At 36.3% G+C, this 21805-nt stretch overlaps 4 protein-coding genes across 5 annotated transcripts in view; 3 read left to right on the forward strand and 1 right to left on the reverse strand.

The window, feature by feature from the left end:
- The window catches only part of LOC107602560 (lymphocyte cytosolic protein 2-like), a 9714-nt gene extending 9314 nt beyond the window's left edge, over positions 1-400 (forward strand). The window contains exon 16 of the mRNA XM_016295088.1: positions 153-400. The gene's annotated coding sequence lies outside the window, so the exon portion shown is untranslated. The remainder of the gene's footprint in view (positions 1-152) is intronic.
- Positions 401-404: 4 nt separating this feature from the next.
- LOC107602561 (synaptonemal complex central element protein 3-like) lies at positions 405-2513 on the reverse strand. 2 transcript variants are annotated; one of them, XR_001611051.1, is made up of 3 exons: positions 2405-2472; positions 1512-1628; positions 405-676 (listed from the first exon to the last, which is right to left on the reverse strand). XR_001611051.1 is itself a non-coding variant. In XM_016295089.1 (2 exons), the coding sequence occupies exons 1-2, from the start codon at positions 2511-2513 to the stop codon at positions 2127-2129; spliced, it is 297 nt and encodes a 98-aa protein (XP_016150575.1). In that variant the 3' UTR covers positions 2113-2126. The 2 variants fall into 2 exon arrangements, 1 of the variants encoding a protein (XP_016150575.1); XM_016295089.1 differs by lacking the exons at positions 405-676; positions 1512-1628 and adding an exon at positions 2113-2314 and having other exon boundaries at positions 2405-2513.
- Positions 2514-6994: 4481 nt separating this feature from the next.
- Positions 6995-9008, forward strand: LOC107602562 (forkhead box protein I1-like). The gene is made up of 2 exons (XM_016295090.1): positions 6995-7580; positions 7928-9008. The coding sequence occupies exons 1-2, from the start codon at positions 6995-6997 to the stop codon at positions 8488-8490; spliced, it is 1149 nt and encodes a 382-aa protein (XP_016150576.1). The 3' UTR covers positions 8491-9008.
- An 8608-nt stretch (positions 9009-17616) lies between these two features.
- LOC107602550 (gamma-aminobutyric acid receptor subunit pi-like) overlaps positions 17617-21805 on the forward strand; it is a 7000-nt gene continuing 2811 nt past the window's right edge. The window contains exons 1-2 of the mRNA XM_016295078.1: positions 17617-17642; positions 17758-17871. Coding sequence (XP_016150564.1) covers positions 17617-17642; positions 17758-17871 — 140 coding nt within the window. The remainder of the gene's footprint in view (positions 17643-17757; positions 17872-21805) is intronic.

Genomic DNA, 21805 nt, shown 5'->3' on the forward strand with positions numbered 1-21805 from the left:
TTTGCACTGATTTTTTGTTAGTTACATTTTGTTCCTTTGTGCAGTGGCTTTGAGTCTGTACAAACATCAACAAGCAGAAAAATAAAACCAAAGTTTTTTTTTTAGATAATGTAATCTTGTTAGGGGTGTACTCACTTCTGTGAGATACTGTAGCTAATGCTGACTGGATTCCAGTGCCAAACAGACTTTGATGGAATTCAGACACTTTGTCTGTGAAATGGCGCAATTGCAATATTGCCAATCAACACCAGGATATCTAAGCACTGAAAAATGAAGTGCATGACTAAATGAATAAATCATATTAAGTTTAATTCGATCAGACATGACTGTCTACACTTTTTAAATTGAAGATGAATTTTTAAACACTTTCAATCAAGTCATTTTTAGACTTAATGTTAGCTAGAGGCAATTTTACTTACTATTATCAACTCTGAAAATGTACATTCATCTGTTCCAAATGAAATATTCCTACTGCTTTTAGTGTTTGAACTGAATGTTTTCTAATAAATTGTGATGTTTAAGTGAAAAAGCACTTTTCTTGAGTTACGTATTTAGTCTTCGATCGTCTGTTGATTGCTTAACCATGTTGAGGTTTCCACGTCAGCCTGGAGTCAAGCCATGTTATCAGGGTGTGTGAAACACACGGTCAGGTTACACTGCAGCAGCTGGATCTTCACTGAAAACAAAGAGTGTAGTAGTTGAACATATAGCAAGACGAACGCAAGAAGAGACCCTCTCATTCCATTTTGAGTGACTGAAACATAACCAGCACCAACAGGTTATGTTTACTGTAATCAAAGTGCATAAATAGACGCATTCTGTTATGTATTATGCAAAGATTACTGTTAACGTACACCCAAAAGGAAAATCTATCAGTTCATTATTATTTTTCAGTAATCAATCTAAAATGCGGCTATAGCAGGTTTTGATACGACTATAGAAGATTTAATCCACAAGTAACTGTCGAAATATTCAACGATGTTTAGTCCTACTTAACTGGATATGCAGGGCTCAGCAATAGATGTAGCCAACACGTTTTCTTGCCAAACCTAATGTCTCTATGACATAATAAAACTCATTATTGACAGCCCTGGAGGATTTGCAGGATGTTCTGAGTGCTGATATGTTTGTGTTAGCATTGACGGCGGGCACAGATTAATGTCTTAGCGCCGACTCCTCGTTAACTGCCACCCTTGGCAAGGGTGCCACATTTTCTATTTTCAAAATTTGTTCATGCAATACCCATTTCAAAGCCACCAGAAGAATTTCTGCCAACACTCAAAAAAAGAGGAACTATTAAACTGCCAGCACATTTCAGAATTATCAAAACATGAGTGTGCGGAGACGACTTTTCAAACTGTATATTATCATTATTATTTCATTTTGTACAATAATTTTACAATGCTGTAGAAAAATCCCCTAAGAAAATAAGGTAGGGGTTAGGTCCAACAGTCTCACTAACAGTCACTGAATTATGCTAACAAAAAGAACTTGTAACATAGTAAATTTACCTTCCAATTGGTCAATCAATTCCGACATTAAATCCAACTGCTTCAGGATATAATCCAGGCCATCTGAGGCCCCATGGTCACTGTACTGTTCTCGGGGGAATTTCCCTCAGACTCCATCTGTAAGTCCATTACACACAGAGGTAAGGATAATTATGTATTACCATTTTATGGTCTCTTTCTGTCTTAAATGGATGACACAACACAATAATATCTAAAAATGGAACAGCGTTTTAGGTAGCATGCTAGATGCAACACATTTTACAATCCTCATGAAGCTCAAATAATTCTAATAGATTTGTCTAAAGGCTTAGGAACTTTTTCCAAAAGTGTAAACACAATAAATCACTACACTCACTTGGAAGAACACAAAAATCTGCATACAAAATGATGCAATGAGAAAAACATTCAGAAGCCCCTTTTTTTGCATTTTAATGAATTGGATTAATCAGATTCACAATAAGCATGTCTGCTTTGTTGATATTTTTATTCATTTGTATGAGGGAATAAAACCATGTTAAATTCCAAATATGGTGGCACCAAACAACTCTAGCAGATCTAACTCAATTAGTTTTAACAACATCATCCTATTAGATGCCTCTGTTCTACATTGAAACTCTAACTTTTTTCTTGGGGAATATTAGGTTCTTCAGCAGCAGGATGAGATTTTTTATCTTGTCCATCTGTGGGACCACAAATGACAGCTTTGCACTTAAGGAACTCATTCTCCAGGCACTTGAGGGATTCAGAAAGATCTGGACTGGTTCGGAGCACAACCATATCATAGGCCATCCAAGACAACTTCACTGAGGACAAAGAAAATGATTATCGGCACAGTCGATTTTTCATTCACAGCATTATTGTTATAGTCAAAGCAGTATTTGTTTGCTATCTACCTGAAACATTCTCCATTTGTTCAGTCATCTTCTCCAAATGTTGATTCAGTTGTAACCTCTCACGACTGAAGTCCTCACATGATTGGACACTCGAAATATCAGCAGACATCTCCATAACTCCCGCTGGATTGTTGTTTCTTAATCCTAAACGTTAAATTAGTTACATTTTCACGATGAAATAAATAAGACCACGTTTTACACCTACATAATCAATTCTACTCATTTTTCGTGCATCCGTTTTCTGTCATTCAAATGTAACACTACCTCAGGCCAAAGAGATAGGGTTGCCACCTTCAGAAAAGCAAAATAAGGGACAACCGTGGTTTTTCATAGAAAAATAAGGGACAGAATAAGGGACACACACAGGCCTATTATATATATATAAAACAGGTATATATCTTTTAGATTTGTAATGTTTTTTACTGGAGTCTCTTATGCTCATCAAGGCTGAGACAGACAATATTACTATTTGTCTGTATTTGACAGACAAATAGTAATATTGTGAAATATTATTGCAATTTCTAATATTGGTTTCCAATCTTATTATACTTTAAAATATAATTTATTTCTGTGACGCAGCACTGCATTTTCAGCATCATTACTCCAGTCTTCAGTGTCACATGATCCTTTAGAAATCATTCTAATACGCTGATTTAATATCAGTGTTGATAAATATTATCAACTGTTGTGCTGCTTACTATTTTTTGGAACCTGTGTTCCATAAATAAAATAAAAAGTTAAAAAGACCAGAATTTATTCAAAATATAAATATTTTCTAACAATATCACTTTTTATCCATTTAACACCTTAATCATTGCTGAATAAAAGTATTCTAAAAATGTCTTTAAAAAAAAAGAAATGTACTGACCCCAAACTTTTGAAAAGTAGTGTATATTTAACACAACATTTTTATTTGGAATAAATACTGTTCTTTTTAACTTTTTATTTATCAAAGAATCCTTAAAAATATCACAGGTCCCAAAAAATATTAAGCAGCACAACTGTTTCCAACACTGATTATAAATCAGCATGTTATCATGATTTCTGAAGGACCATGTGACACTGAAGACTGGAGTAATGATGCTGAATATACAGCTTTGCTTCACAGAAATACATTATATTTTAAAGTATATTAAAATATAAAACTGTTATGTTAAATTGCAATAATATGCTATTTCACAAAATTAATTTTTTTTCCTGTATTTTTGATCAAATAAATGCAGCCTTGACAAGCACAAGAAACTTCTTTTAAAAAACTTTAAAAATCTTACTGATCCCAAACTTTTGAACGGCAGTGTGTATACATTATATACATATATCTACCTAATGAACAGTTAAATGTTCTCTCATTGTGCAATAAAAATATGTGCAATAACCTTATATTATTTATCACCCTACATCCTAGTACAGCCCTACAACTTTTTTTATTCTATTCATATTCTACAGTATTTTATCAATAGCACACCTGTACATATTTATCCTTTTTGTGTGTGTGTGTGTGCTTTATTTTATTTTTATAATTTTTTATTTATACATATGTGTATTTTATTCACTTATTTTTTTATTATCTGTGTGTTGTCTCTGTCTGGAAACTTGGACACTATAACAAATTCCTTGTATGTGCAAAAATACTTGGCGATAAAGCTCTTTCTGACTTCTGATATGCGTGTGTGTAATAGCTATACAGTAGGCCTGTATATATGAAAATGTATATGAAAATGCATTTATCAATTGAAGCACTTATAGAATTAATATGGTCTGCTTTGGGTGCTTGACACTTCATTGGTCATTTTGTGTTTTAAGAATGACATTCAAGGTTAAGAATACGCTGTTAAATATTAATATTAAATATTAATATTATTTAAATTGTTTTATCTAGGTTTAACAACATTAACTACATTGTAGAAAGACGACTTTCCTTATTAATCACGTCTTCCCTCAGGTAAAATGCACGTTTTCTTGCGTGGCTGGATATGAATCACGTTGTTTGCATTTGCCCAAACTCATTTGCTGAAGTCGAAACGCGGACGTTAAAAAACCCCAACTCTGTTAGCGCGAGTCCCGCTGGCTGTGAAGCGGGAGCGACCAGCCGGCAGAGGATTCCGCTTGGTCTTAAAGCCTCCCTCGACCGGCTACATTCACAAATCAAACACTTGTCAAAAAAGAATGATTCATTCTCAGTTTAGAGTTTGATATTAGTATGGTCTAGGTGGTCATATGGCATATGCTTTAAATACGGGACAAACTGCGTTCCGTATAGCTTTCATACGGAACGCTTCTTTGATGCCTTAAATACGGGACGATTCCGTATTATACGGAACGGTTGGCAACCCTACAAAGAGACCTTACTTTAAATTACGCCAATAAAATAAATATACATGTAGTGTGAATAGAAACTCATAACTTAAGCAAATTACCTTGGAAATGTAACGAACTGCAGACAATTTTGAATGTTTCGTGTTTTATTGCGACTGCTGACAGTTACTCGAGTCGAGCAAGGCACGCGCCACGTACATTTAACGGCTCTCACGCGTGCACATTCAAATACAATCGCATATAAAATGTATTTCTTTTAAAGTATCAGCATGATTGTAGTAATGGGACATCCAATTTAACTAAGTTACACGAATCGGTTCTTTAAAAGTGTTTGTTTCAATGAAAATATTAATAAAACGATTAATCGATTATTCGACATCATGACGTCATCTCTGACGTCCCGGCCTGACCAGCTAAATAAATGAATGAATGAACACATATAAATAAATGTTATATAATAATACAATGCAATACAGTTTGCACTTATATTAAGCACTCTTAGCTAAAAATGCTTCTGCATGCTTTAATTAATTACAACCAACATTTTCGATAAGGGAAATTATTTGATGGTGGTGGTTCTACATAGAACGGTCGAATGAGAAGTATGTAAACACCATTCTACTTACAAGTAAAAGCTGGAACTGAAACTTTTCCGTCAATAACTAAGTGCTTGTTGTTCATAAAATATTTTGCGATGTTAAAGTTATGAAGAAAAAAAAAAGGTTTCAGAGAATATATGTTTTCAGGAGTTTTAGGTGGTTGTAACAGAAAATTCCAGTGTGTCAGGCTAAACCCTGTGAATGCCTTCAGGTGACAAACTCATTTGCTGAAGTCGAAACGCGGACGTTAAAAAACCCCAACTCTGTTAGCGCGAGTCCCGCTGGCTGTGAAGCGGGAGCGACCAGCCGGCAGAGGATTCCGCTTGGTCTTAAAGCCTCCCTCGACCGGCTACATTCACAAATCAAACACTTGTCAAAAAAGAATGATTCATTCTCAGTTTAGAGTTTGATATTAGTATGGTCTAGGTGGTCATATGGCATATGCTTTAAATACGGGACAAACTGCGTTCCGTATAGCTTTCATACGGAACGCTTCTTTGATGCCTTAAATACGGGACGATTCCGTATTATACGGAACGGTTGGCAACCCTACAAAGAGACCTTACTTTAAATTACGCCAATAAAATAAATATACATGTAGTGTGAATAGAAACTCATAACTTAAGCAAATTACCTTGGAAATGTAACGAACTGCAGACAATTTTGAATGTTTCGTGTTTTATTGCGACTGCTGACAGTTACTCGAGTCGAGCAAGGCACGCGCCACGTACATTTAACGGCTCTCACGCGTGCACATTCAAATACAATCGCATATAAAATGTATTTCTTTTAAAGTATCAGCATGATTGTAGTAATGGGACATCCAATTTAACTAAGTTACACGAATCGGTTCTTTAAAAGTGTTTGTTTCAATGAAAGTATTAATAAAACGATTAATCGATTATTCGACATCATGACGTCATCTCTGACGTCCCGGCCTGACCAGCTAAATAAATGAATGAATGAACACATATAAATAAATGTTATATAATAATACAATGCAATACAGTTTGCACTTATATTAAGCACTCTTAGCTAAAAATGCTTCTGCATGCTTTAATTAATTACAACCAACATTTTCGATAAGGGAAATTATTTGATGGTGGTGGTTCTACATAGAACGGTCGAATGAGAAGTATGTAAACACCATTCTACTTACAAGTAAAAGCTGGAACTGAAACTTTTCCGTCAATAACTAAGTGCTTGTTGTTCATAAAATATTTTGCGATGTTAAAGTTATGAAGAAAAAAAAAAGGTTTCAGAGAATATATGTTTTCAGGAGTTTTAGGTGGTTGTAACAGAAAATTCCAGTGTGTCAGGCTAAACCCTGTGAATGCCTTCAGGTGATGGTGGTGCTGCTGGTTTGTGGATGGGTGGGTGGTTGGTTATGAGGGCTATGTCAGGAAGAGCCTAAACACGTGGAAGGTTTCAATAAGGTGGGACTTAGGCGGTGCTACATATGCATAAATAAAACAGGTGCAACAGACAATGATGTTGAAACAGCAGAAGGAAGCACTAAGAGAGGACACATGCAGGACAACTCCCGCTGGAAACATCTTAGAGTTCCTGAAAATATTCCTGGACCGTAAGGTAAAAAAAGAAGAACAGGTCATTAGAGAGTAAGAGAAGGAGAGAGAAAGACTTTCCAAGTGGAACACATCAGGATCACTAAACAATGACATCCTATGAATCTCAAGGTCAGTCTCCGACGAGATGTGGCCCTCAGTTTCCAAGCTTGGGACAGGAGCCTCCAGAATTGAGTCTGTACAGCGACAGCTACTATCCACCACCATCACTGCCGAGTCCACAGCGAACAAATCCTTCCTCATATGAACTCGGAGACTACGCCGCCTCATCGCCTAACCCCTACCTGTGGTTCAACAGCCCAGGGATGAACAGCACTCCTTATCTGGGTGGAACGCCTGGCCCTGCAGGACCTCCTTTTGTGCCCCAGCACTATGGCGTACAAAGGCCCTATTTGGGACCAGGTGGTCCTGGTGGTGAACTGAGCTGGTTCTCCATGCCTTCTCAAGAGGATCTTATGAAGCTGGTCAGGCCACCTTATTCATACTCAGCTCTTATTGCGATGGCCATACACGGTGCCCCAGATCGCCGCCTCACTCTAAGTCAGATTTATCAGTACGTTGCAGACAACTTCCCTTTTTATAACAAGAGCAAAGCAGGATGGCAAAACTCTATTCGTCACAACCTCTCACTAAACGACTGTTTCAAAAAGGTTCCACGAGATGAAGATGATCCAGGTGAGTGTTTTTGTCTCTTTGATTCTCATTTATTAAATCAAGTTAAAAACTCTTTACAACTAAAAGTATATAGTCTTAATAATAAACTATATACACATTACACAGTAATTCTTAGTTAAATATTATTTATATAAATATAAAAGTTATATTTAACATTTTTATTCATTTTAATATTAGATATATTTATATAATATTATATAATATTATATAATATTAATATTAGATATATTTCAATAAATAGGTTTTTTTAAATCATTTTTAATAAATAATTAATAGTACTATATATTAACTAGATGTTTTTGATAATCTAACTGTATTTAATGAGCAATTTATCTCTCATTTTAAAGGTAAGGGAAATTACTGGACCTTAGATCCGAATTGTGAAAAAATGTTTGACAACGGCAACTTCAGACGCAAGAGGAAGAGAAAGTCTGACATTCTCCCAGAGAAGAGCACTTCTGGAGGGAATCTGAGCTCTGAGTCAGGAGACAGTAATGGCAGGGGCAGCCCAAAAAATCAAGCTGTTGACATTTCCACTTCACCTGAAAAGGGCCCTTCACCCGCATCCACGGGTCCGTCACCATGCTTGAGCAACTTCCTGACTGAGATGTCTGGTGTAGCTAGTTCTCTCGACATGGAAGGAGATCCCCTGAGTCGTCCCTTTGCACTCAGTCTGCCAGTGGACGGAGCACAGAGAGCTTCACAACCCACAGGGTTTGACACTTACTCCCCCAGCTCCACGGTGTCCGAGTGGGCATCACCTCTGCCCCCACCTCCCCACATTTCCCCTTCACTCTCCCATTCTGCTTTAGGCTACAGCGGGCCTGCTCTCAGTCAGTTTAATGGGCATTTCTACCCTGGTTTGAGCTCAACAGGCATTCTTTACCCTCGGGAGGGAACAGAGGTGTAGGAAGGGAAGTGGGTGACAGCCAAAACAGAAAAAACTGAATGATCAATTCACGCCACAGACTCTGGGGGCAAGAAAAAAACAGTTGTTTTCCTGAAACTATACACTGCTTTTGACCTAACTGAACTCCTTTGAGTTCTGTGGGCACTAGATTCGAATGAATTCCCACAGGAATGGCCTAGTCAGCATAAGATATGACAGGCTGACTCTAGCAAAGGCCCCTGTTACCAGCAGCTCTGACCTGGGGTCAGCTTCTGACACCAAGCCATTTTACGCACCTATCTAATTCTTACTCATATTACTGACACTGAATTCAAGCACCTGTAACAGAACAGATTAATCACTTCTTATGTGGGCAGAGAAACTCGAGTGAAAATACATATGGTGAAGGCAGATTTTCTTCTGCTGTATGCTGGTATTGTCATATGATACTGTCAGTTTTTGCATATTATGTGTTTTATGTATAGTTGTAAAGTCGGGTATGTGTGAATGTTGGAGTGTATTTTAGTATTTTATTTTACTATGAGGTCTTTAAGGGTGTATATTGCTTCTTTTTTAATAAAATGTATTTAAAATAAAACTGACTTATGTTATTCAGTTAAATAATGTTATTTTTAAAAAAATCTGTATTTTATTAAAAACAGATTCCTTTTAATTTTATTAAAATCAAACTTTATCTCATATTTAGTGTCCATGGGGGGAAAAAAGAGATGACCTTGAAAGAACTAGAACGTTTCACCAGGTCACTCTAACTGTCATCACTCCTCCCTTTTTTTCTCTTGAGACTTTCACTTCGTATTATGTAGGCTACTGCTGAGCTCATGGTTTTTGGCAGTGCTTCAATTATACTTAAAATTTGTCAGCATTTGTATTCATGTGATGCTGACATGAGAGATAATATGTTGTAACACATTAGCTGCTCGAGATAAGAGCTTGATATTTTTGTTTAGTTAACAGAAAACTGATACAGCCAGACGGTGATTAATAGTTAACAGATTCTTTCATGTTCTGCTATATGATTTCCATTACATTCATGTGTAGACACTGAGATGATGGGAATTTCATTATTCTTAAACATGTGGCTTCAAAAAAGCATTTGGACATATATGCATTTCAAAACAATTCATAGATGTGTAGGTTTGAAATTCTAAAACAATAAATATACTATTTATATATATATGTAATATAAATGTTCTTGTTGTCAAATATAAACATACTGTGATTTACTACAGCTCTACTAAAGTCTATGCCAGATTATAACATTCATTTTTGCAGTCATGCTGAAAAACAGTGAGTGGATGACTATAAAGGAAGTGCTTTTGCAAGCTTTCTGTATATATCCCATTCATGATTTGAATAAATGTTTTGTTTTTCATGCTGCTAAAAGGACCAACAGCCAACTTATGCTCTGCCAAGTTTTGGGGATGACAACTACATTTCAACACTGGAGTGAATCTGCTAAATTATCTTTCTGTGAGTCAAGTAATTCACGGAATTGCAATGATTGACATTGGCATAGTGATAACCACTATTGTAGAGATTGCAACGGATGGGACAAAAAAAAAATTTAAATCTAATATGTCGAAATAGATTTGTGGATTTTATTACTTCATTACTGACTTTTTACTTGACCTTTTTAAAACAATGTTTATTTTAACTGAATTTTTTTTTGAAAGACTGTGTTTGAATTCGAATTAATAATAATTTAACGATTGACATTGGCATAGTGATAACCACTATTGTAGAGATTGCAACGGATGGGACAAAATTTTTTTTTAAATCTAATATGTCGAAATAGATTTGTGGATTTTATTACTTCATTACTGACTTTTTACTTGACCTTTTTAAAACAATGTTTATTTTAACTGAATTTTTTTTGAAAGACTGTGTTTGAATTCGAATTAATAATAATTTAAATACATTTTTATTTTTAAATAATTAAATAAAAACTTGATTTGTTAAAAGGAGTGTGTTCCAATATTCTTTTGTCATGCCATTTTGATCATGGTATGGAGAACTGGGAAAATGTACTGGTATTTTTGGTATTGTGATAAAACTGCAACAACCTTAATTTCCCTTTTCAATTATTAATTAGAAAATATTTTGTCACAGATACAGTATTTACATTTACATTTAGTCATTTAGCAGACACTTTTATCCAAAGCGACTTACAATTGAGGACAATAGAAGCAATCAAAATCAACAAAAGAGTAATAATATTTAAATGCTGTGAAAAGTCTCGGTTAGTGTAACGCAGTACACATTTAGTTTTTTCAATAATAAATAAAAAGAAAACAAGCAGATGGAACAGAAAAAGAATAGAGAATGCTAGTGTTAGAGGGTCCTTTTTTAATAAAAATAAAACAAGTAGTAAAATAAAAATAGAATAGAGAGTGCAAGTTTTAGAAGGTCAAGTTTTTTAGTGCTTGTGTTCAAAGGGTCAAGTGTAGATTGAAGAGATGTGTTTTAGCTGTTTCTTGAAGATATAATAAAAAAATTAAATTAAGCAAAGAAATTGAAATATGCCTATAATTAATGCATGTTTAACATAAGAAAACAGGAAAGACATATAATTAAAAAAATAATAATAATAATAATAAAAAAAAATATATATATATATATTAAAACCTTTGATTCAGACAAACTGAACAGTTTCTGACACTTGATTCTGTTAGTGGAGTTTATGGCCAGGAGCATTTTCTAGAGCAGCAGTGGTGTGTGTGCATGTGTGTTTGTACTTTCAAGATATCCATAAAAAAGCATAAAATGTCTACATGATGGAGAACTTTGTTTGGCAACTTTGACCAAGTTGTTAAGGTCACCAACAGACATGTTGTATCAGTATCAGTTATCCTGTCAGAAGAAAAATAATTCATGGTTGTTTCTGACAGTCTATACTGACTTAAGGGAACCTTTAAGCAGGTAGAAGTTTACCATGAAGAGCTCAGCTCAGATCATATAACAACTGTTTTGCATAACAGCTCACAACACACCCCAGGAGATCACGGAATTCCATTTTTTAAGAACCAATTCATCAGTATACTACTGCAATTTATTTTAATACAGATTTCATTTGATTTTAAATTTTTATATATAGAATTCATACATCCTACATACTGTATGTACTACTGGCAATCAATTAAAACAGACACAATAATTATAAAATATAATTTTTTTTATTTAAATCATTGAATGTATAATATTTAAAAATACAGTCTTCCAATTCTGGAACAGTTCATCTTTCACCATTTCTCCTGTCTTAGGACATTTTGCAGTGCATTATTTTGTATTCTCTGGATTTATCCTCACAAAGAATCTATAGGCAACAAAAACATAATGGAAAAAGAAATACATAGCCGTCTGCAAAACCCAGGTGCTGCTCCAAAACGTGGCCACCACCTTTGCTCACCATCCACTTTGTTAGTGACAGAAATGTGTTCCCTGAAAAACAAAAATAAGAAATTACACACTTTTAAAAGGCAAACCCCATATAGAATACACAAACCTCTCAAAACCATATTTATTCTCTTACCTGAATTATCAGTCTCAGGGTGGCTGGCCTGCTCATGTCTTTCTTGATGCTTCATTGCAGTTGCCTTTAAAACACAAATGTAAAAAAATGCAGTAAAACTTAAATTCCATTAAAAACTATAACAAACTGAAACTCCCCTCGACATATGCCTATATAATATCTTTGTATCTATGAATAAAGTTGAAGTATTCAGAATACAATTTGATGTGTGTTTTATTGCTTCCCCCAGCCGTATACACTTTGAGGGACTGAGAACTTCAGAGGTGGCAAAGAGAACATAGAGGGACCTTTGTTAATTACTAACACAAACTAATTCTAAAACTAAGGCAGATAGCCATAAAACTAGTTTAACCTTGCTAACATATGGTTTTATTTTCTCAATAGGCTACTGGCCAACATTAACTAACACCTGAACAAAATTTCACATCAGTTAACTTAATGTTAATATAACATAAGTGATGCTTGTTAAAAATTATTTTAATTCGGTACGTTAATTCAATATGCTGACAAAGTCGTTTGAAAGGACAGCACAGTTTACCTTGGTAAAGTTAGGCCTACCTCAATGTTAACAGGTCATTTGTTAACTGGTGTACAAAAATCTGACAAAACACACACAGAGACATACATACATATATTTTACCTTGCTTGCTGGTCTTATTCTCTCGTAAGGTGCATCGATACAAAGCACGGATGTTCTCCGGAACTCTTCCACTCTCGCGGGTTCATCTCCGGGCAAAACCCGTGGCGCTGCCCCGTGGGTTCCGTGCCTTCCTCGGATGCGAGCGACGCGACAAAAAAATACAATATAGAACCCATTATAATCAGTGATACTATCTACAATGGATGCGGACAGTAAAGTGATGCCCCAGTATATTTCTGACGTACAGATGTATTCCTAGTTTCTGACACGAAGGGCAGTATTACAAGCGATGTAACACGTCCAGTATTGTCTGTCCCAAGCTGTTATATATATACAGTACATTTAATAGTATACAGCCATTAAAAAAAAAACACAGTAAGTCACTGTATGTGGAGTTTGACTTCACAGAAAATTCCCAGGATGCAAAGGGTATTACAGTTACTTACTGTAAATGGAATTTGCAGTATTATACTGGGGGGATATACAGTAAATAACTGTAGAAATTACAGAAATGTCTAACAGTGTAGGTAATAAATACGGAAGCCAGTTTACGCCACTGAATAAAAAATAATTTTTTTTAAAAAAAGGTAATTGCGACTTTTTTTCACAGAATTGTGAGATATAAACTTGCAATTGTGAGTTATAAAGTCAGAATTGCATGATATAAACTCGCAATTGCGAGACTTAAAGTCACAATTCTGACTATATTTCTCAGAATTTCGAGTTTATATCTCACAATTATGACTTTTTAACTCGCAATTGCGAGTTTATACCATGCAATTCTGATTAAAAAAAAGTCAAATCAAACTCTTTTATTTTTTATTCAGTGGCGGAAACGGGCTTCCATAAATAAATGACTTTCACAAACTTACCAACCCTAAACTTGTAAAAAACATATTAATAGTTTAAAATGCAGTTTTATATTAACAAGAAAGAAAGAAAGAAAGAAAGAATGAATGAATGAAAAAGAAAGAAAGAAATCTCTTTTTCAATCAAGGGATTTGAAAATGTTGAAGACCGTGGTGTCAATTCAGTTCTATGGTATAAACTTTTGTAAGACTTGTCACTCTAAGTCTTAGGATTTAGTTCAATCCTGATTTAACCAAATATGCTTATTCATTTTTAAGCCATGATGAATCCTTAGAACAACTAAAAATAGGGTAAAATTCATAGTATTACTTTGCAGTGTTAGTGTGGGAGAGGGTTATGTCAAGGATGAGATCAAGTCGGGCGCATTCCAGCTGGTTCTGTGCAGTGTTGACAGAGTAAACTCTAAACAGACATGAACAAATCCATCAGGACTATGATGTGTTCCGGGGGAAGGGGCCGATGAACTGAAATCGAACTGTTAAAAGGTGATGACAGAAATTATAAGCTTCAAGCTTTAAGGCTGTTGATTTTTCTGAATTAATAATACATTGTATTTTAAACGGGGAACACTGTATGAGACTAACCCCCCCTAAATGGCAATGCACCCTGCTGCCAACTTCTACAACGCCAAAACCAAAACAGCAACCACGCGCTGCACTGTTATTAGCTAAACAGTATTGACTGATTAGCAATGTTTTGTAAACTCAACACCAAGATGTCAGGCAGAGAGATGAAACTCTGATTCACTGAATAATGCAAAAGAAAGACCATCCAGTTCCAGGTTATTGTTGTGTGTAAATAGTCTTACACACTTCAGACGCATGCTAGGAGACAAAGGATAAAGAGGCCGACCTTGAATTATTGGCACATAAGCACAGCTAACCTTCTCCTACAAAGTCACATTAACGTACTTTTGACCAGATTAAGTTTGAATGCCAATTTAATACTCATTTACTCATTGAAATACTCTCTCTCTCACACACACACACACACACACACAATTATATTTAAAATATTACAACATCTAAAGATTGGAACATGCAAACGTTTTATAAAAACATAGGACAAGTATTTTATTAATGTACTTAATAAAAATATAATAGACTACATTTTGAAACATTTACCATTATTCAGTTTAAATTGTACATATTTGATTCAATTCAACTACTTTGATTCAAACTGAATCGCTGTTCCATGAATTTACCAAGACAATCATTCTAAGAAAGACAAGCAATCCATATTATCCGAACACTGACTAAATCAGGGGGGAAAAAACAATAGCCTTTTAAAAAAACACATGCCAAGGAAAGGTACCATTTTCATCTTCTTGGTCCTTAAAGGAAAAGAAGTCCATATGACAGGAGAAAGAATCCATGATCCATTGAGCGCATTCAACAAAATGTTCATCAAGAGGAAGAAAAAATGTCAACAGAAGAAAACAATTATTCCATGTCTATGATCCAAAGTCAAATTCCATCCCAACATGACAGCATTCATCCTTTTGGCTTGTTCCAGATGATACTAGCCTCTGTATATCTGGGGAGCACAGCGCTCTAAATGAACTGACATGTACCAGGGCTTATATAGAATATTTAGTGAAAATAGTGTTGAGAGACAACAAACACTTTAGTGTAATGGACTGTTCTGTGTTATTTCCCCCTAAAATATTTGACATATCAACATGACAAAAACAAAACTTCTTGAGTGTTAAGAGGCATTTGGCCCCAACTCTGCTGGCTGCTGGTTTCAAACACCATGGCTGTTTATTAGTTTCAACAGCTAACAGCTGAGATGTTTCATAAGCAAATACAATGTCCCACAGATGCCTCAACACATCCTTGAGTATCAGGCTTATGGTTGATGTTGGGACTTCAAACCCTGATATTCATCTAATCATCTGATCTGGTTTGAAGTGAGACATACAGCAAGCAGTCAGTGTGATATTCTGGTTGCATATCTACTGCTCCCCCTAGTGGTTAAAAGAGTACAGTGTCTCTGTAAGTCAAATAAAATATGTTTGGTAGAGTGGGAAACAGACTTATCTAGGGTTATAAACAGGGTTTAAATTGGGCCGGGGCCGTCCGGGGTTTGAGCCCCGGCACATAGACTCCAGGGCTCGACATTAACGCTTCATTAACGCCAGACAAGTAAGCATGCAAATTCAAAATGAAAAGTTTTTATATTTAAAACACAGTTAGTTAGGCAACATCACACAACGTTTTCACCATTACGACTGTTTAATAGTTCAATTAACAGTTCAATAAGCAAATGCAATAATATTAGGTCACTTACATTTTAGGCGGAACCACAGCGCATCTCAGATTAAACTGTCAACAAAATGGACAAGATTATGTTCTTTTAACCTTGACTTGTGGTTGCCAGGCTACTGTCTCTTACTCCAGTGACCTGACCTGTAGCGTACAGCCTAAGGGATAGGAAACAGCTAGTATGTGGAGAATACAAATGAGTACAGGGCAGAAAAACAAGTAAATGAAGCTGGTGTGCTTGATAGCAAGGGAGGGGGGTGGGGTGTAGAAAGTGCATTTGTATGCAGGTGGTTGCACTGCTTAAAAAAAGAATAACAGATTATAAACACATAATTGGGTGAATAAGTAATTAATTAATAAGTAATTTAGAAGATTGCAAGGAAAAACTAAGAAAGCCCAGTATATAAATATATAATATATATACAAACGCATCATTCATTTGTTGCCTATTCCAGCTGCTTAACATCACAATCTTCCAGCGCACTGGTACTGAAATCCCACAGCCCTCATTTCCTCACCTCTTTATTTACCGATGTTTTATTCATTTCATTTTCTCCATAAGCAAATTCCTTTTCCTTTGGCATTACTTGCTGTCAAAGGGACTATGACATTGACAGTCTTTCAGCAAATGCTTCAGTCAACTGTCTGTTTTAAAGGCAAGTCATATGTCTGAAGATGTTTTAAGAGTTTACTTTTATCTTACTACGCTTAAACTGATTTGGTTTAAATGGTATCCTTTTAGGTTACATATTCAGGCACATGACAGAAATAAAAATGATATGAGTAAAGAGAAGGAAAGGATAATGGAGAAAAACCTCTCAGGGGAAATTAGTAAAATAGACATGTCCAGAGATGAATATTAAAAAAGAGAAGAGGTTGTTTGTTTACGCTGATAAAAAAATCCAACTTGCCTCTCGTCATTGAAGGTGGATGTGGGAGTGGTTTCTTCATCATCTTCCCTGATGAATCCTGATTGGCCAGTTCAGTGCTTTGGTGCTGATTCTGGTTTATTGTTTATTTATTCAGGATGTGTGTCGCCTGTTATAAAAGGAAAGAAAAGAGTCAGGTGCATAATTGAAATTGACATCTAAATATAAAATATTTACTAAATAGCACACCCTTCCTCGCCACTTTTAGCAGCCATCTCTCAGCAGTCTGTTCTTACAAAATTCCAGTGGATGTAAGCAGATTACTAACCTCTAGATTATCATATTTTATTTTTTTTTTCCTTTGAAACACTGCAGATCATAAGATAAAATGGTCAAAAATGTCACACAGCTGATGATCTGACTGTTTTTAATATGAGAAATATCCTATAAACTCCATTTTTGGTTCAGTGCCCACAGGGTCGAGTGTGGCATAGACCAAGTCGTGTTAATGCCATGTGCTCATCCACATCATCCCTACGGTTGGCATGCAGACAAGAAATGCTGTCTTTTCTCGCTGAAAACAGAACACTGGAGTACATCCTGCCCACGAGAGGGTAAATGAGAGTGACAGAGTAATAAAAAATAGAGAAAGAGAGAGAGTGAGAACATAGAGAGAGGGAGACAGGCACAGAATCTGCACATCCTCACAACCAGCACACCTTTACCATTCACAGCCGAACTCAAGACTGAGCAAGCAGATTACTAACCTCTAGATTATCATATTTTATTTTTTTTCCCTTTGAAACACTGCAGATCATAAGATAAAATGGTCAAAAATGTCACACAGCTGATGATCTGACTGTTTTTAATATGAGAAATATCCTATAAACTCCATTTTTGGTTCAGTGCCCACAGGGTCGAGTGTGGCATAGACCAAGTCGTGTTAATGCCATGTGCTCATCCACATCATCCCTACGGTTGGCATGCAGACAAGAAATGCTGTCTTTTCTCGCTGAAAACAGAACACTGGAGTACATCCTGCCCACGAGAGGGTAAATGAGAGTGACAGAGTAATAAAAAATAGAGAAAGAGAGAGAGTGAGAACATAGAGAGAGGGAGACAGGCACAGAATCTGCACATCCTCACAACCAGCACACCTTTACCATTCACAGCCGAACTCAAGACTGAGCTGAGAAACCAAAAAAGGTGAGTACAGCAAATTTTGCATGAATAAAGTCTGTTGAATAAAGTCTGTTAAATGGAAGAGGACAGAAAGATACAATAATGGTTCTTAGGATTTCACATGGTGTACATGAGCTGGCTATAAGGGTTTTTGAAGATTAAAGGAACCTAATGTTTTATTATAGGTTTTTAAGATCGGAATATTGGTTTCTTCAAAAAGCATCAGTACATACTGTACAGTTTTTAAAGAACTAGAGAATGAACATTTATTTGTGTCATCATTTTCTCACCCCATTGTTCTAAACCTATGACTTTCTTTCCTCTGTGGAAAATAAAAGAAAGTGTCTCAGTATTTTTCTTTTCTCTCAATGATGTAGCTAATAATCATTAGAGCTGTTTGGTTTCCACCATTCTTCAAAATATTTCCTTTTGCGTTTTGAAGAAGAAAGTAAGTCATACAGATTTGGAGTGAAATGCGGGTAAGTAAATGACAGATTTTTGAGTGAACTGTCCCTTTAAAAAAATTATAAGACCCTTTTTGGGTCTTAGATCAGTGTAGGGCAGTATAAATTATGAAAATAGAAAGAACTGTGCAAGTACTCAGGCTGGCTGAGCTGATATATAATAGTAACCTGCATGTAAATGGCAAGCTGGTGCATTTATCTGAATGAATGTAAGTCATGTGACGACAAATGAGGTCATGAGCCACATATGAAGTCATTTCAATGTATGAGCTGCACTGCCACACAGATCTGTAATTATAAAACTGTCTGAGTGATCTATTAAAGCGGATAGAGAGGAGACAATTACAAGACCGGGCAGCATGTGAAGGTCTTCGCAAAAATGGGAAGAGGACAGATGAAGGTAACATGAATTAAAGACAACCTGAAATGAGCAGTAGAGGAGGGAGAAAGGGAAGCAGGAGTGTTGATAATCTATCAAGTGGATTGTGATGGGAACGAAGGATGGAGGAAATAGCTATTCACATGCTGAGATGATTGGTGGTGGTCATCTGATTTTCGACCATAAACCTCTCAGGCATAAGTCACTGGCTCAGACAACAAGCTGATCTAAGCTGTTCTGCTGGAACTCAGTAGATCACCAGTCAGAGCCTGATGTCTACAGGCCTAAAGGGGAGGATGACAGGCCATTCCTTCATGTAGGGCACACCTGGTGCCTCGGAGCTGAGCGCTATTATCCTTGCAAATAAGCTAGCAGAGGCTGGGAGCTTCTTAAACAGGCCTCGCAAAAACAATGGCATCGCTGTATGTTTCGAAGCTGTGGAGGCGTCATTTGAAAAAGTTTTCCTTCTGATTTGCAGCAGAAGATGAACATTAATCCAAGAAGGAAACCAGGCTTCCCTGGAGCCAGAGAGCAGAGGTTATATTATTGAGGCATCACCTGTGTGTTGCTGTGCTGTCAAACATTCATTTAGCTGTCGGTTTGAATCCAGCGCCTCTGTTTACAATGTTGTGTGGGCTTAAAGCCTGAGGACGCTGAGAGGAGTCCGCTTCAATTATAGAGAGCCAGTCAAGCTGCAGGGGTATGATTAAAGCAGGTCCACTGCCCCTCTCTGGCAGCTTTCCATCTGACAAAAGTATAAATGGAAGACTGCAGAACAAAAAGCGATAGGACGGTGGACATAGAAAAAAAGACTGCTGTCTTTGATATTGATATGTTACTTGACTTGAGTTGTAAAGAAATGTAGCATGATAAGTAACCCAAAGTTTGTTATTCACATAGGTCATAGTGCTAAATAATGAATCCTGGATTTATCTATCTATCTATCTATCTTTAAATTGTCCAAAATGTATTGCAATTAACCAAAATCTATTTTAAGATTTAAAATGTATTTTCTTGCCCCTGAAGTACATTTTTGTAATTTATTTTGGCATTTGAAATTTAAATAATTTGAAAGTCAATTTATTGTCAGTCTGAAAAATATATGTCATAAAGTAACAATGTTTAGAACATAAATGTAGCATATATTTAAAATATATTCTGGACAGACAATATATATATACATTTTTATTTTATTTTTTTGTGGTGTGGGCAGTTAAAATCTAACTAGCCAATGCACACACAAGGTGCATGGGGAGTGTGAATCATTGTGAATTACGTGCATTTAAAATCTGTGGAACATTTTCTGTTGCACAAATTCCGTATAGGCCAGGTTTGACCGCTAGAAATGTGTTATAGCCAAACAAAGAGTTGGCGATAGAAAAAGCTGTGAAAATCCCTGTGGTGGAATGACAAACACTCTCCCCCGAGGAATCATAAAAGAACATACGGATGAGCAAGATGAAAAGATGGGGAGAAAATAGAGGGACAAGAGACAGACACAGAAAGGATAAATAAAATGACAGATCGTCTTACAGAAACTTCAAAAGTAACAGGTGTGACAAAAATGATAGGGATACGGGAAACAAAAGAGATGAAAGACATAGATGCGAAATGTGATGTGAATTTACAAGGAGGAACAAATCATCAGCATTGAGGTTGAAACTGGAAGGTGGGCAGTTGAATGAGAAGAAGAGAGAGAGATTGGAAGGATGCAGCATGTCACAAGCCACATGAGATTGTTAATGACATTGATTTATAGGGAGCCTAGCAATGAGAGAGATTCATTTATAAAACTACAGGTGCCATGAGAGGCATCTGACAAAGCTGTGCACATGTATATACAAGAGAGAGCGAGAGGGAGAGGAAGAGGGAGAGGCAGCGGCAGAGGCAGAGGCAGAGAGAGAGTCACTGGGGGGAGGCTGGGGGAATGGGGACGCAGAGAGGGGCTTTTCTCATGAGCCAGTCAAGTGACGAGTGAGGGAAGTCATGTTTGGACAAAGGAAACACACTGCATGCTGAGAGAGCAAGAAACAATAAGATATTTAATTAAGACATAGGAGACCCAAGAAAAACAGGATACAAAGAAAAGGATTGAGAACACCTGGATACATTTTGCTGGAACACTAAGACAGAAAGAGACCAAGACGAGTGAAGGGTAAAGCCACAACGATCTGCTTCTCAGATCTCCACAGGTAACTGCTGTCATTGTGATATTCATGCGGCATGACAGAGATGGGGACAGCTGATGGATGGAGGGATGGGGTGGAGGAGGAGAGGAATAATTAAAGAATGGGAAGATGGAAATGAGAAAGAATATGTAGAGGGAATGATGCGATGAGTGACATGCCTACAAAAAGATGGAACACTATTTACATTCTAGAGAATAAATGTGATAGCACTTGTATTGAAAATTCTGGCAGTTAATATGCATTTTAAATTAATGCAGAGTATATATTCAAAAACATGTATGTGAAATTGCTGATGATAATCTCAAGGTTTATACTCTGTAACACTTCAGGGTGCAATAGGTCTGTTTTAGGAATAGAAGTGCACTGACATTTTAAAAGATTGCTCTAATCTACACGAATCCATTGAGAAAAAGAGAGGGAGAGAGAAACTTAGAATAAAGGGAAACAGAGTGAAAGAGAGAGATAGAAATGGTTGGTGGGGGTTGATCTGTGGTAAAATGGTCCAGAGCCTTTCATTACGGACTGCTTCTTGTTCAGGTTTCATGACAATAACTGCAGTGGTAATTGCTGGTGTGTCTTGAGGCAAGAGAAAGAGTGACTGGGAAGTTGTGCATAAGATAAAATGGTATATTAATGAAAAGCTGTTGGTGGTGCAGTTGTGTGTGGGCAGAGACGACTGCTGCCACCTTGTGGTAAAGTTCTGGGGCATTAAAGTTTGCATGGTTTATGGGTACTTAGGAGGGCCAAGTAGAACCACTGCCCTAGGACCTTGAGCTGAGAAACACCTGGAAACAATGCAAGTAATATTAGACAAAGAGTGCTTGAATGTGCTCAATTAACACTGTTAATGGCATTCAACAGTGTATTAATAGAATTAGCAATTTTATATATATATATATATATATATATATATATATATATATATA

This window comes from Sinocyclocheilus grahami, unplaced genomic scaffold (genome assembly GCF_001515645.1).
Source record: "Sinocyclocheilus grahami isolate Dianchi unplaced genomic scaffold, SAMN03320097.WGS_v1.1 scaffold330.1, whole genome shotgun sequence".
Taxonomy (NCBI): domain Eukaryota; kingdom Metazoa; phylum Chordata; class Actinopteri; order Cypriniformes; family Cyprinidae; genus Sinocyclocheilus; species Sinocyclocheilus grahami.

Bases quoted from the DNA above. Each gene is read 5' to 3' on its own strand.
- LOC107602561 (XM_016295089.1), bottom strand. From the start codon at position 2,513: ATGTCTGCTGATATTTCGAGTGTCCAATCATGTGAGGACTTCAGTCGT. The intron at 2,315-2,404 runs GTAGATAGCAAA...CTTTGTCCTCAG, and splicing joins ACAAATGGAGAATGTTTCAG to TGAAGTTGTCTTGGATGGCC.
- LOC107602562 (XM_016295090.1), top strand. From the start codon at position 6,995: ATGACATCCTATGAATCTCAAGGTCAGTCTCCGACGAGATGTGGCCCT. The intron at 7,581-7,927 runs GTGAGTGTTTTT...CTCATTTTAAAG, and splicing joins ACGAGATGAAGATGATCCAG to GTAAGGGAAATTACTGGACC.